This window comes from Pogoniulus pusillus, chromosome 7 (assembly GCF_015220805.1).
Source record: "Pogoniulus pusillus isolate bPogPus1 chromosome 7, bPogPus1.pri, whole genome shotgun sequence".
NCBI classification, from domain to species: Eukaryota; Metazoa; Chordata; class Aves; order Piciformes; family Lybiidae; genus Pogoniulus; species Pogoniulus pusillus.
In genome coordinates, this window is record NC_087270.1 from 16523038 (window position 1) to 16536094 (window position 13057).

General features: G+C 41.4%; 2 protein-coding genes across 4 annotated transcripts in view; one reads left to right on the forward strand and one right to left on the reverse strand.

The window, feature by feature from the left end:
- Window positions 1-2958, forward strand: part of REL (REL proto-oncogene, NF-kB subunit) — a 31627-nt gene extending 28669 nt beyond the window's left edge. For both annotated transcript variants that reach the window (XM_064146072.1, XM_064146073.1), the window contains exon 10: window positions 380-2958. In XM_064146072.1, coding sequence (XP_064002142.1) covers window positions 380-1131 — 752 coding nt within the window. In that variant the 3' untranslated portion in view covers window positions 1132-2958. The remainder of the gene's footprint in view (window positions 1-379) is intronic.
- A 2475-nt stretch (window positions 2959-5433) lies between these two features.
- Window positions 5434-13057, reverse strand: part of PUS10 (pseudouridine synthase 10) — a 31442-nt gene continuing 23818 nt past the window's right edge. For both annotated transcript variants that reach the window (XM_064146074.1, XM_064146075.1), the window contains 7 exons: window positions 11482-11538; window positions 10540-10616; window positions 10392-10447; window positions 10150-10267; window positions 8095-8237; window positions 7397-7496; window positions 5434-5811 (listed from right to left, as the gene is read on the reverse strand). In XM_064146074.1, the coding sequence (XP_064002144.1) occupies window positions 5773-5811; window positions 7397-7496; window positions 8095-8237; window positions 10150-10267; window positions 10392-10447; window positions 10540-10616; window positions 11482-11538 (590 nt within the window). In that variant the 3' untranslated portion in view covers window positions 5434-5772. The remainder of the gene's footprint in view (window positions 5812-7396; window positions 7497-8094; window positions 8238-10149; window positions 10268-10391; window positions 10448-10539; window positions 10617-11481; window positions 11539-13057) is intronic.

Below are 13057 nucleotides of genomic sequence, written 5' to 3' on the forward strand. Positions count from 1 at the left end.
CTTTTTCTGTATTCAGTTGCCCAGCACTTCAGACATACACTCAGTTGCTGGCCTTCCCTCCTCTATGCTTAATTTGCAATATTCTCTTGGGGGTTTCTTCCTGTAAGTTATTGATACTTTTGACTATGAACTAAACCCTTCAGTTCTGTACTTAAAAGTATCTGCAGCGTTTGTTGTAGTGGAATGAGGTGGATAAGCTGGCTTGCTTCTGTCCAGAAGTCTGTGGTCCACCCTGGAGAGCAGTTCAGCAAGTGTGGAAGTAAAAATGCACATCTAATCTTACTCAAATAGCATGGGTTTTGGTTTGCTTTTTACCATTGGTAATCTTCAAAATAACATTTTAAAAATGACACTAAAGTACAGTTATCTCTTCCCACAGAGCCAAGCCTGTGTCCATCCACACTGATGATGCCAGGGATAGGAACCCTGGACAACCCTAGTCAGATGTACCCTGTGGGCAGCCAGCTCACACATCCGCCTGTGCCAGTGGGGCCAGGGAAACGGGACACACTATCCTCATGCCAGCAGCTCTACAGCAATTCTTCAGCCAGTAGCCTGCTCAATACACACCCCCAGCACAGCCTGCTGCCTCAGGGCTCTCTTTCAGCTTACCATGAGAACTCTCTGAATTGGCCTGATGAGAAGGATTCAAGTTTCGACTGGAATTTAGGTGGCATAAGTGGGATGGGAGTGGGGCTGTCAACTCCAGATCCGCAGAGCATTTCTAGTAACAGCATCACACAACAGGCTCATCTCACCAGCACTTCCACAGCTGGCATCGTGAACATGGAGACTGATGACATGAACTGCACTAGTATGTACTTAGAAAAGTATAATCCAGTGTTAAACACGAGCAATCACAGGCAGCAACTTCAGCAGGCACCTCCAGCTTGCCCAACTGTAGCAGCCCCAGGCAGTGCACCTTTTAATTCCCACTCTAACTTAGATGATCCATCAGTTTATGGCTTTCTAGACCAAATGTTAAACCAATCAAGACCATTCACCAACCCGATCCCAAGCCATCAGAATAACATTGCAGATATCCAGTACTGTGACACTGTTGGTGTCTCCACTGAAGAGCTCTATCAGTCTTTACAACTTGAAACCATGTTGCAAAGCAATAACCATTGAGCCAGCAGTGTTGGGATGGAGGTGGGTACGTAAGGCTTTTCTGATGGCTAGCTGTGTGAAGAGGAGTCACTTACCCTTCTGGAGTCCCTGCTTTCTCTTTCAGAATGTTACTATGCAAGTTTCATACTATAACTTAAGGTTATGTATTACAGCCCAAAGACTGGTGCCCATAAAGAGAGGTGGGACTAGGGTTTGGGATTCTCTATCTTAAAAGTACCTTGTATCCGTATTTTAACACTGTTGGAACTGTTAACACTTCAATCTTCCTTGCCTTTGGGGACTCAAACTGGTATCTTCAGAAGGGTTAAAATTTCCAACTTCAGAGGGTTAAAGTTGTTTGAAAAAATAACTATTTTTGCTATGGAAATTAGATTTAAATTGGATAGGACAGAAGTTAGGGAGAAAACCTGCATATGTGCGCTCTAGTTCAGACTCACCTAATGGTGTTAAAGTCTTACTCCACTTACTTGAAAGGTTTAGGTTTCTTACCCTCTTCTATACAAAATCTTCCTATCCTAAGATAAGATCCTACATTGATTTTTTTTTTTTTTCCCCCCACATTTTCACCACACTCCATTTGCTTTGAAAGCAAATTTACTCTAAAACTTAATGACTATGTCATTGTTAGATATATTTTAAAAGACCGGAAGGTTTGAGTTTTTGAATAGTCCAGCTCTGTTGTAAATGAATCACTGCACAAAAGTACAAACAGAAAGCAAGGACTTCTCTGCACTTCATCCAAAGTGCACGGTTTGAAATGACAAACCCCTGTTGCTTTAGGAATGGAGCATGCTGTTATTTCTCTGGAATTTTTTTTGTATGTGTGTAGGTGTGATGTGTATGTTATTTTGAACTCAAATGTGCTGAGCCAAAGCATCTACCTATTCTTTCCTCAGGTATCCCAGCAGTTTCCTGCTATGCAAGTGACTGCTTAAAAGGCTCAGATCCTACCCCTCACAAGAAAGCTTTGGGGCCAAGCCAGTGGCAGTCTTAGAGTCTTAGTGCAGCCTCATCTTGATGCACTCTATTAACAATTTAAGGCCATTTCAGTTGGTACTAATTAAAACACTCCTCTGTGCTCTGTATCAGGAACCAGAAGTTCCCTTCCACTTGGTTCCCAGTCTTTGCTCTTTGCCTGAGTTGCAAGGTGTTGAGGGACAGCATATATGAATGTAACGGGCTAGGTAAGACACTCTATTCTGCATTGTAAGGCTTTGCTATTTTATCATCATTGTTTTATTTTTTTTAAGCAACACAGCAAAACCTAGAGTTATTTCTTAAGTTGTACACCTGTTTTGTATGGCAGATAAGGCTTAAGAATGTGTTAGTTTGGCAGTGTAAAACTGCACCACAGAAAGAAGCAATAAACCTCCCCCCAAAACACAACCCTAAATCAAAAAGCCACTTGAGATATGTAGTTGCCTACACCAGGCAGAGAGGAGCTCCAGAATACTGTGGTTTATGGGAAAGCAATGAGTCCAGACTGCAGTCATTCAAAGCAATGAGACTGCTGCTGTAACACATTACATCAGTTACCCAGGTGCTTCCTCCAGCTCCAAGTGCATAAGGCAATGAATTGGCTCTCCCCTTTTACAGCAGTTTTCTCTCACTTCTGTGTAGCTCCTCTGCAGTCTTAAGTAACAGAAGGACCAAAGAAACACAAAGGAAGTTTGAAATGTGGTGTTTATTCAGCTCTTTCTTTTCTCTGAAGTTCTCAGTTTTAAGTATACTAAATGTAAACATTTTACTTCATAGAAAGCTCTTTATAGTACAATTTGTTTTTACTGTATAATTAAATATTTTCAAAGTTCTGTTTTACTTTGTAAACGAGTTGGTTTGGTAATTAAAGAACTGGTTATACAAAGTACTCAGCTCCCGACACCTCTTCAGATTCATGACATCCCTAACCACAGGATAACCAGAGAAATGGGAGAAGGTAGGTTACGGCTTGCTTATCCTGGGGCCTTTTAGAGCATGTTCTACTCACAGTGATTGTTGGCCACTGCAAAACCTTAAGTGCTGTGTGCAGTTAAGGGTTCAGCCATCCCTTACGGCAGAGCAACTGAGATTTTACTTGGAGGGGTAGAGAAGACAGAAGGCTTCATGCTCACCTGGAGCTCTGCTACAGAGATAGCTTTCTTCAGGTTCAGCTAAGCTCATGCAAAAATAATAAATGGGGGATATTATAGGTAACAAACTATTTGGAGAAGTACAATGGCTTTATTTTGAATCCTTCCAGGGCAGAGAATTATGGTGCAAAGAGCACTAGACCTCATTTTAAAAGTATTTTTCACATGCTATAAATATCTACGTCTTTCACATGTGCTTAATGAACTGGATGAAATCATCTTCTGACAAAACATCTGTTTTGAGTACTGACATGTAGGTATTTTAGTTAAAAAAAGAAGATGAAGACCAGAGTACAACATAAATAATATGTGCTGCAATAGTCATTACAGAATATGACAGTTCAAAGTGTTTACCTTGTATTGGAAATGCAGACTTCAAACAAAGCTCAAAAAAACAAATGACATCTCTCACTTTTCATATGATTGCTGAATAGTAACTCAAGAGCTGCAGGATATTTGCATCACCCACTTCCCTTCCTCCCACCCCACTTCTGAATACTTAGCATTTATAAAACTAAGCAAACTGGGATTTTCTGGTGGACCTCCCTACTTTGAGTGGAGAAAAGATTAAGACCCATCACACTTTCTTAGCAGGGGCTTTAGCATGCTTACAGCTGTCCCTACCTGCACTTGGATTCTTTACATTATCCCCACTGTCACTATGTTAATATAAAACGTAGTGCAGAAAGAGGTGTGGGTCTCTGCACTGTGGCAGGAGCAATAAGCCCTTTCTACTGCTGCCTTCTTAACCCCACTTTCTCCTTAGAACAGTTCTTCCTTCTCATGTATGTCATGGCCAGAGTAGAGTTATTTGCATCTTTTCACCTTGCAGCTTGTGGAATCTATAAATTGCACTTTAGCTCACAATGAGTTGCAAGAAATCAGAGACTGAAATGCTGTTTTATTTTCTAAATTCAGTTTCTTAAGTTTTCCATCATTCATGACACTTGCTTTTTGGGTACAGATTCTTGTCAGAGACAACTGCTCCTGCAATCTGTTGCTCATAACTAGTATTTTTTTGTTTATATTCTTTAAGCTGTCTGAATCATGTTCCTATTTTTGTGTTAGAAAACAAGAAGCTTCTGAACCGCTGCCATACTTAATGCTACAGAAGAATAGGAAATAAATGAGGAGAGACAAGCTTTGACAGCACATCACAGGCAGAGTGTATAATATTTAGACTTAATTTTTCAACAGTGGGTTTTAGGAGCTCCTTGAAAAATGTATTTATTATGCCTGTTTGGGCCTTCAGCTAAAGTTACCATGTAGCTGTTCTATTATGTGTAGCCCTAGCACCATTGAATGGAAGGTAAGACATCCCAGTGATGTAACCACCCTGTTGCCACACTGAATTGTATTGGCAAATACAAATAGTTTTCATTTCTGAAATGTTAACTAATGAAGAGCCCTTACATTCCAAACCTTAATTTCTTGCTGATCGATTAATTCCCTTCTGTTACTTCAGGTAAGCAGAAGCATTGTTCTCGTGGTGTAACATGACAGAGGCATAAAAGTGTCTCTCTCAACGTCTGTAAGTGATGCTTTGTATGAAACATTTCAAATCACGTGATGGAAGGTAAAACCTCAGGTCTTCCCTATTCTAGGCAACCTCCTTGGCAATGTTCCACTCTTTCAAGCCTCCACTCAAGGCTAGGTACTAGAAAAAAGGTATTATGCTACTAACCAAAGCTTTTTTTCTCTATTGGTCCTTAGTACCAACTTCCTTCACTACCTTTTATGTCTGCCTCTACTTTGAGGTTCTAGGTTTTCCTGTTTCTCCCTAGATGTCCACTGTGCACTGCTGCCAGGACTTCCAAGTCTGTTTATATATGGTGACTCAACTTGGGAAATCCTACATCTAGTGAGAACTGAAACAAGGCCAAAGAGCTGCTGAGGTCTCGAGTACTCGAAACTCTTTTTCCCTTTGCAAAGTAATTTGTCCTGGAGACAGATTTGCCTGTCTCTACAACTGAATCTGAGCAAAAGGCAGTCAGCAGAGTGAAGTGCTGCCTTTTTCCAGATCCTTTCCCAGGCTTCTGAGATTTCCTGCATGAACAGTGGTCAGGAAAAGTTAGAATTGAGTTTCAGGTAGCTCGGTCCTACCTCTATCCAGACAGGAAAGTTACAGCATCCAGTATTAAAAAAAAAAAGTATTGAGGGTTAAACTCCTGCAGAAAGTGTAAAATGCTTTATTTTATCTGATGTCCTTGCTCACTACACCACATCTACATTGCACCCATCCTCTTTCTTCTAATTGCTTTTTAAAAAAACACAACAATCTTACTGAAAATCTTTTTAAGGATATAACAAATGAAAATAAGGCTAGAATCTGACTGAATACTACCTGGTCCAGAGCATCTGAGGTGGTTTCAAAATGAACGGTATCCTTTGGCAGATCAACATGATCCAAATGTTCAGTGGAAATACTCTGCACGCAAATTGTGTCCTGTACAATGTTCAGTAACCAGCTGCTGCCAGAGGAGCTGCTTTTTCCTTGTCCCGACTTGAAAAGTTAATTATCCAAAGTTGGAGGCCAGTCAACATCAACAGACTAGAAGAGCAAGGGGTTGGAAAACAGTCAAAATCAGCAGAGTATTTATGTATATAAAGAGACAAAGAAACAGTAAAGAACATTAAGAAAAGTGACATGGCCCAAGACAAGCAGAAGACAGCAGCATGAAACAGCCACCCTGTTCTAGTTGATCCATATACGCCAGGAGAGAGCCACCTATCTACTGAGCTTTCTTCATAAAGCAGAATTTTACTACTATTTCCCAGCATCATTTCATATTGGGCTGCATTTACAGTGTCCAGAATTGATAACTGAAAACATGAATCATCTCCTACCCATACTACAGACGGGCTGTTACGTAAAAACAACTGGGCAACCCACTCAAGTTGAAGATGTCCAACACCTCTCTGGTGAGCAGGGACAAGATGACATTTAAGAGTCCCTTGCAACCTAATACGCTCTATGGTTTTATTATTAATGCCAGAGAGTTCTGGGCAGTGCAGGCAAGGAGAGAGTACAAAACACACTTGTCCCAAAATGTGCCTTCTAAGCAAGGAAAACTAGACTAAAAGAATAAGCTGTCCAACATTAGGTGCAAGCCACACTGACTGTTAGTCAAAAGGCAGAGAACATGCCTGATGCTTTTTTGGGAGTTATAATTACTGCAGCTGGGATTACATCTGTCTTCCCTGGTCTCCTCAAGGCCACCTCTCTGCTTCCCTTTCTGCATAAACTTACTGCTTACTCTCTTCCAAAAGCAGCACACCCTGCACTACCCTACTATCACTGTTTGCAGTCACAGCACAGGGGTTGCAACACAGTGACAGCATTCATTGTACCTATGCCTTCCCTCATCTACAACTTCATCAAAGGATTAGGCTCCTAGCCTGAGGTAAAATGCACAATTAGCAAGATGACTAGTTATTTTTCAAGGCCCTAGACATTTTTTACACTTATGGCCAACAACTGTGGTGACACCTATCCCTGAGTGATGTTCATCAGCCTGAGCCTCAAGTCAGGTGTTCCTGTTTTCAGAGGTGACAAAAGTGCCCTCAGCAACTACTCCTTCTGTTTTATCCTACAGAAGGTACACAAAGAACAGCAAGGTCTTTCTGACAAACATCACATGTGGCCAGCTTTCCAGAAATAATGTAGGAACAAATGTGCTGATCACTGGCTCCTTGAAATGTAACCCCATGTTTTAACTAAGCCTTACCAAGCCACTAGATTAAATATTAAACCTGTATCTCCACAAACACTCTTTAAACCAAAACAAGTCAACAGGTATAATTTCTTGCTGGGTGTGAACCAGCACTGAAAGAGGAAGTAAAAGCTCTCCTGTTTCTCATCCACCACTGTTTTGAAAAGAAATTATGTGATACCTGTAACATCACCAAGCTCTGTTCCAGTGGCTGCTAAGAGTGAGTGTCATCAGTGCATGGTACATCTTCCCATTCCTCCCCAGCATGAATTCAACAAAGGATGCCTGTCACATGTGGTACAAACCACTGTTTTTGCAATAACATCAGTCTAGTAACTGTGGTAAGGAATGCTGCTTCAGTTACAGCCATTCCCTTGAAGCAATTTCACAAACACAACTGTCTGTCAACAGCAAACAACTTACTTCTACATCCAGCTCCAGAATGTCAGCAGTTCTGTTCAGAAGGGAGCCAATATTGGGCTTTGTTCTTCCAAAGTCTCCATGCACAAACTCTTTAATATAGCTAGAAATACTGGCTAAGGAAAGGCGTATTTTACCTTCAGCAAACCAAAAGGAAAGAAAAAGAATACAGTGAAAAACACTCAAAGCCAAAGCAGTGTCTTTTTCTACTTCTAAGGCAACTTGCAGTGGTCCTGTTAAGCCCACAGCCATCTTCAAATGATTTCCTGTTCTTCGTTTCTGACTAATGCCAGAATCTGCACTACTGACCCACATTTTCTGTTTTCTTCCAAAGTTAGTGACAACTTTATGACAAGACCACAGTAAGTAGCAGCAATCTCCAGTCTGCGTTGCAGTGCGTGAAACCCTGTGGAGACATTTATCAAGCCAGGCAAAAAGCTTTCAGTTAAGTTAGAAAAAGCAGATTTGGTGTATCTTGAGCCGGTACATTTTTATAGCTGGCACAGACTTTAATTTTTGAATGAAAGCCTGAACATGAAATTCTGACATAAAAGCAAACATGATGCAGCAACATATGAGTGCTGAAAAGCAGGGATGTAGAAATATCCTAGCCATAAAAACCAGGAGACTTCCCATTACCCGAACTGCTCTCCTCAGCCGGCAGTGGCGCAAAGGCGTTGTGTAGCGGCACCTAAGGATACGTCCCTGCCTGTGTCTTCAGGTGCAGGCGGAAATGATGCTCGTCTATGTACTCGGCTTTCATGGTGTGAATGATCCGACATCTTACAGCCAGCGGCCTCCTGTGAAGAACCCGGAGAGGGGTCTTCTGGTCAAGTTTTAATTCCTGTTACAAGAGGTACCAAAATAAATGAGGAAGGAAATAGGAGCATACTGCACAAGAGTCGTTACGCTAAGAGTCAGATTTGTTAGCAATCACATCTTTTTAATACTGTGTTAGGGTAGCTGAGAAATGTTCTGATTTTTAACATGTATCACAGTATCAACAAGGTTGGAAGAGACCTCATAGATCATCAAGTCCAACCCTTTACCACAATTCTCAAGGCTAGACCATGGCACCAAGTGCCACGTCCAATCTTGCCTTGAACAGCCCCAGGGACGGTGACTCCACCACCTCCCCGGGCAGCCCATTCCAGTGTCCAATGACTCTCTCAGTGAAGAACTTTCTCCTCACCTCCAGCCTAAATTTCCCCTGGCGTAGCTTGAGGCTGTGTCCTCTTGTTCTGGTGCTGGCCACCTGAGAGAAGAGAGCAACCTCCTCCTGGCCACAACCACCCCTCAGGTAGTTGTAGACAGCAATAAGGTCACCCCTGAGCCTCCTCTTCTCCAGGCTAAACAATCCCAGCTCCCTCAGCCTCTCCTCGTAGGGCTGTGCTCAAGGCCTCTCACCAGCCTCGTCACCCTTCTCTGGACACGCTCAAGCATCTCAATGTCCCTCCTAAACTGGGGGGCCCAGAACTGAACACACTACTCAAGGTGTGGTCTAACTAGTGCAGAGTACAGGGGCAGAATGACCTCCCTGCTCCTGCTGACCACACCATTCTTGATGCAGACCAGGATGCCATTGGCTCTCTTGGCCACCTGGGCACACTGCTGGCTCATGTTCAGGCGGGTATCAATCAGCACCCCCAGATCCCTCTCTGTCTGGCTGCTCTCCAGCCACTCCAACCCCAGCCTGTATCTCTGCAGGGGGTTGTTGTGAAGAAAAAAAAAAAAAGGACAGTCATCTCAAAGGCTAAACCAGAAGGCCTCATATGAACACAAACTAATGGAATCACAAATACAGAGGAATGACCTTGAAATCTCTGTAGTCCTTTGCTGGAATGACTCCAGGATTTAGAAGCTCAACGAGAGCCTTAGGGCAATCAAAAAAAAAAAAGGACAAAAACTCCTACCCACAAAATGCTTTATCTAAACTACAGCCAACCCCCTAGAAAGAAAAGGAATAAAACAAAACTAAATTAGATCTCCTAACAGTTTTGAAAGAAGTTCATTCCCCACCTCCTTTCCCAAATGAGATGCAGCAGTTTGAAAGGCATCTTCTCAGGAAGTGAGTGGCATGCTAAAAAAAAAAGAGGCTTCACACCAGTTGTCTCCCTGAACTGCAGTGGCTCAAGCCCCTGCTTTGAGAATAATTTCATGGCTAAGGACCCTAGGAAATGGCGTAACACAACAAACACTAACGTTCTTCTCCATCAGCAGGACATCCCCAATCAGCATTTGAGAAAGTTCTTGTTAAGGCAATGAGCTTGTTATGCTTGGCCATTTTACTCTTGCTATTTTTCTGAGTGCGCTTTGCCATTGTCTTTGCTACTCTTTATATTGAGGACCCTTTCCACAGACATTTCAAACTCCCACTTGCTGTGGCTGTGTAAAGAATGGCTTTGGAACTTGCATAACAGATCTTCTCTGCTCCTTTCACTTAAGCAAAACACTATCTAAAGTAAAGAAAGGAGTGCAGGCACCAGATTTCCTCTTCTTCCATTCACTACCTTTTATTATTTGGTCTATTGGATGGTCAGTGTTATACAGTGATTTGTTGTCTTGGCTATACTGCTAGGATGACACTGGTGAAGTGAAAGGAAGGGTGAGACAGGTAGAACAGTCCCTGCAGCAAAAGAAACTGATGAAAAAACAACCACAAAGAGAGGGACGCATTCATGGGTACATGTATATGAACTCTCCCCTAAGACAACAAGACAAGTACTACATAAATCAGCAAAAAGGGCTACAGATACCTTGATATCATCTAGAAATGCAATATCTTCTTTCTGTATTGCTTTGTCTATCCAAATTAAGGCACTATAGGTCTTCGTTTTTTCCTCCTCACCTTCCTTCATACGACCAATGGCCTCTCTAAACAAATGAAATTAATTACTTGCATAACATAAGCATAATTGTAGAAGGCTGTGAGCAAGAAGGCTTACAAGACTCTCAAAGCATCGCTTTGAAATTCTTGCCAGTGATGATAAATACTGACCTGGTGACAAGCTGTAAATCTCGAACCTGTATTTTGTCTGAAGAATTATTAATTGTCTGTGATATTTAGAAAAGAATCAGTTAGCAAAACTGCTCAGTTAGAGAAGAAACACATGCTTTATGAGCTTCATCAGGTGCAAAAGATTTACCTGCTGAAGTCCCTTCATTTCCTCTGCAGTGAAATGTATTCTATGAGGATTCACAAGCTCAATTGCAAAGGGCCTTCCTGGCAACATGCAGAGCCATAAAACATAAAAACATGTTGTTCTAAATTAACATTTGAATTTATGCAGTAAAGTTGGAAGGTGTGAAGATTGTCTGCTGTTATGCAAACAGGCAGACGACTTGCAGGTTTAGGGACATAGCATCAGATGGAAGAAAAGAAACAAGGGACCTTTTTTGGCTACTAAACCCCAGTATCAGCAATAAGTGCAAATTACAACTTCCCAGAAGACATCTTGTACAAGTCTGTGCTAATTAAAAAATAAAATAAGAAAAAAAGTTAATTAGCTTATTTTCTGTCACCTACAGCAATGCCCAGGTGCAAGATGATGTTAAATCCCACTCCCTCAGCTAAACATCTGTTGGAATAGCTGCACTTCTGTGCTCAGGGCCAGGGATGATCCCCAGTATAAGCAATGCCAAGAAATACACTGTAAATCAGACAGCAACTGAGACACATCACTGTTAACTTTCACTTTTTCTTTCCCTTCCTCCTTTGCCCATAGTAGCTTCAGCATCTTGAAAAGTTCAGAAAGAAAGTAAGGCTTTTGCACTCACCAGTGACAGTGAGGCAAAGCAGAAGGATCCAAACGAAAACAAGGCAGGTATTAAGTCTGCCCTAAGTGGCTTAAAAACAGGAGATGAATATGCACGTCGGCAGCCAAGGCCACTGAGAAAAAGCTTCTCTTTCAGCGAAATTGTTCTGTCTTTGGGAATAAATGCATAAATATCACTGAAATATTTCAGAGAGAAAGTTTATAGCATGCCCAGCTACACGCTTGTGTGCTTTGCATTGAGCAAGATCTGTTAGGGCAGCTTTGGTTAACCATTTTGTTTCTGTGTTTCACAAGTGATGTTCCAAGCCTTACCATTGCCTAATGTTCTCACATCCACATCTTCTCTTCCAGAGGAAGAAAAATTAAAGCCTATAACAGATTTGAACAAGGCAGGTGAGATTTTATTTTACATTTTCAATAATCTCTTCAGCTTTTAAAAGGTGAAATATTTTCTTTCTAAATTTGTTTGCAAATCTATTTCAAAGAGCCTGCACCATGTTTGAACAAACCTGGGATAGAGACTGTTTTGTTGCATCAGATTCACAACTTTTTCAACAAACATTCTTAGCTCCTTGACTTGAACAAGACTGCTACAACTCTGAAAATGGCTGAGGAAAATACAGCAACACCATTCTAAACAAATTCCACTTACTACGTAATTGCTTATTTCTTATCCAGATAAGTCAGGCTTATGAATAAAGTCAAACTGAGCTATCTTCCTCCAAAACACTACTTTTAATCATAAATACACCGAGGTTTCTAAAGATATTAGTTTCTGCTAGTCACACCTGACCAAAAGAGAAAGAAAATTCAAGGCCAAATTGAAAAGTAAGCTCTGTGTGTTTTTTTTTCTCCTCATCTTTCAAACACAAAAATGTGGGTTTGTTCACATCTTCCTTCACACCCTTTCCACGGTTAAGCTTTGCCTGAAGAAGGAATGGGGGACCAAACCCTGTACTATATGTAACTTTGCAGCTCTGTTTCAAAGGGTCTCTGAAAAACTGATGATTTCAAATTTTTTTACTTCATAGGCAACATACAGAATGCACAAACATTTCCTCAGGTTTTATTCTCTCTTATTTCTCTGGTCACACTACCACAATTTTCCTAGTTGGGGATGCTTCAGAACCTTAACAATCTTAACAACCTTTTGCTGGGCTCTCTTTGTTATGCCCATGTCTTTCTTGTACTGGGGAGCCCAGAACTGGCCCCAGTACTCCATATGTGTCTCCCCAGTGCTTAGGAAAAGACAAGGCCCACCTCCCTTGACCTACTAGCAATGGGCTGCACTATTCTTTTATCTCACAACACTACTGCATGTGTACTTCTGTGGTAATTCTGCAGGCTGAAGTCAGGCATGACATAGCATCTGGCCTAAGCACACAGTGAGGATTTTCTCAGTGTTCAGACTAACATACCCACTGGCAGGAGGGAGGAGAGAAGGGCCAAGTAGTGCTTTTGCCAAACTAATATTTAATGCAATTTTTCCTTGAGTGTTCTATGTCTCCATCTAGTAGATGACAAATGATAGGCAGTGATTATTTCACCTGGATAGTCCCTGGATAAGCATTCAGCCTGTGGAACTTTAAGCACTGAAGAAAATTAATTAAGGTAAGAAACACAAAAGGGTCAAAGGCTAGGCAGATATGCACCACTAATGTCAAAACCTTCTTGTAAGAGGTTCCTTTATGAATTACCAACTGTTGAGAAGCATGGCTTCACAAAAATACTACCACATACAACCATAATATTTGCATCATTAGATCACCTGAGGAGATACTTTAGTAGGCTAAAAGACACTGAATAAAACAAAGTGGTTATCTAATTACTCACAGATCATACCTAAAGAAAGTTTACCAGCTTTATCCCTAAGAAAGGGATAAAGAAT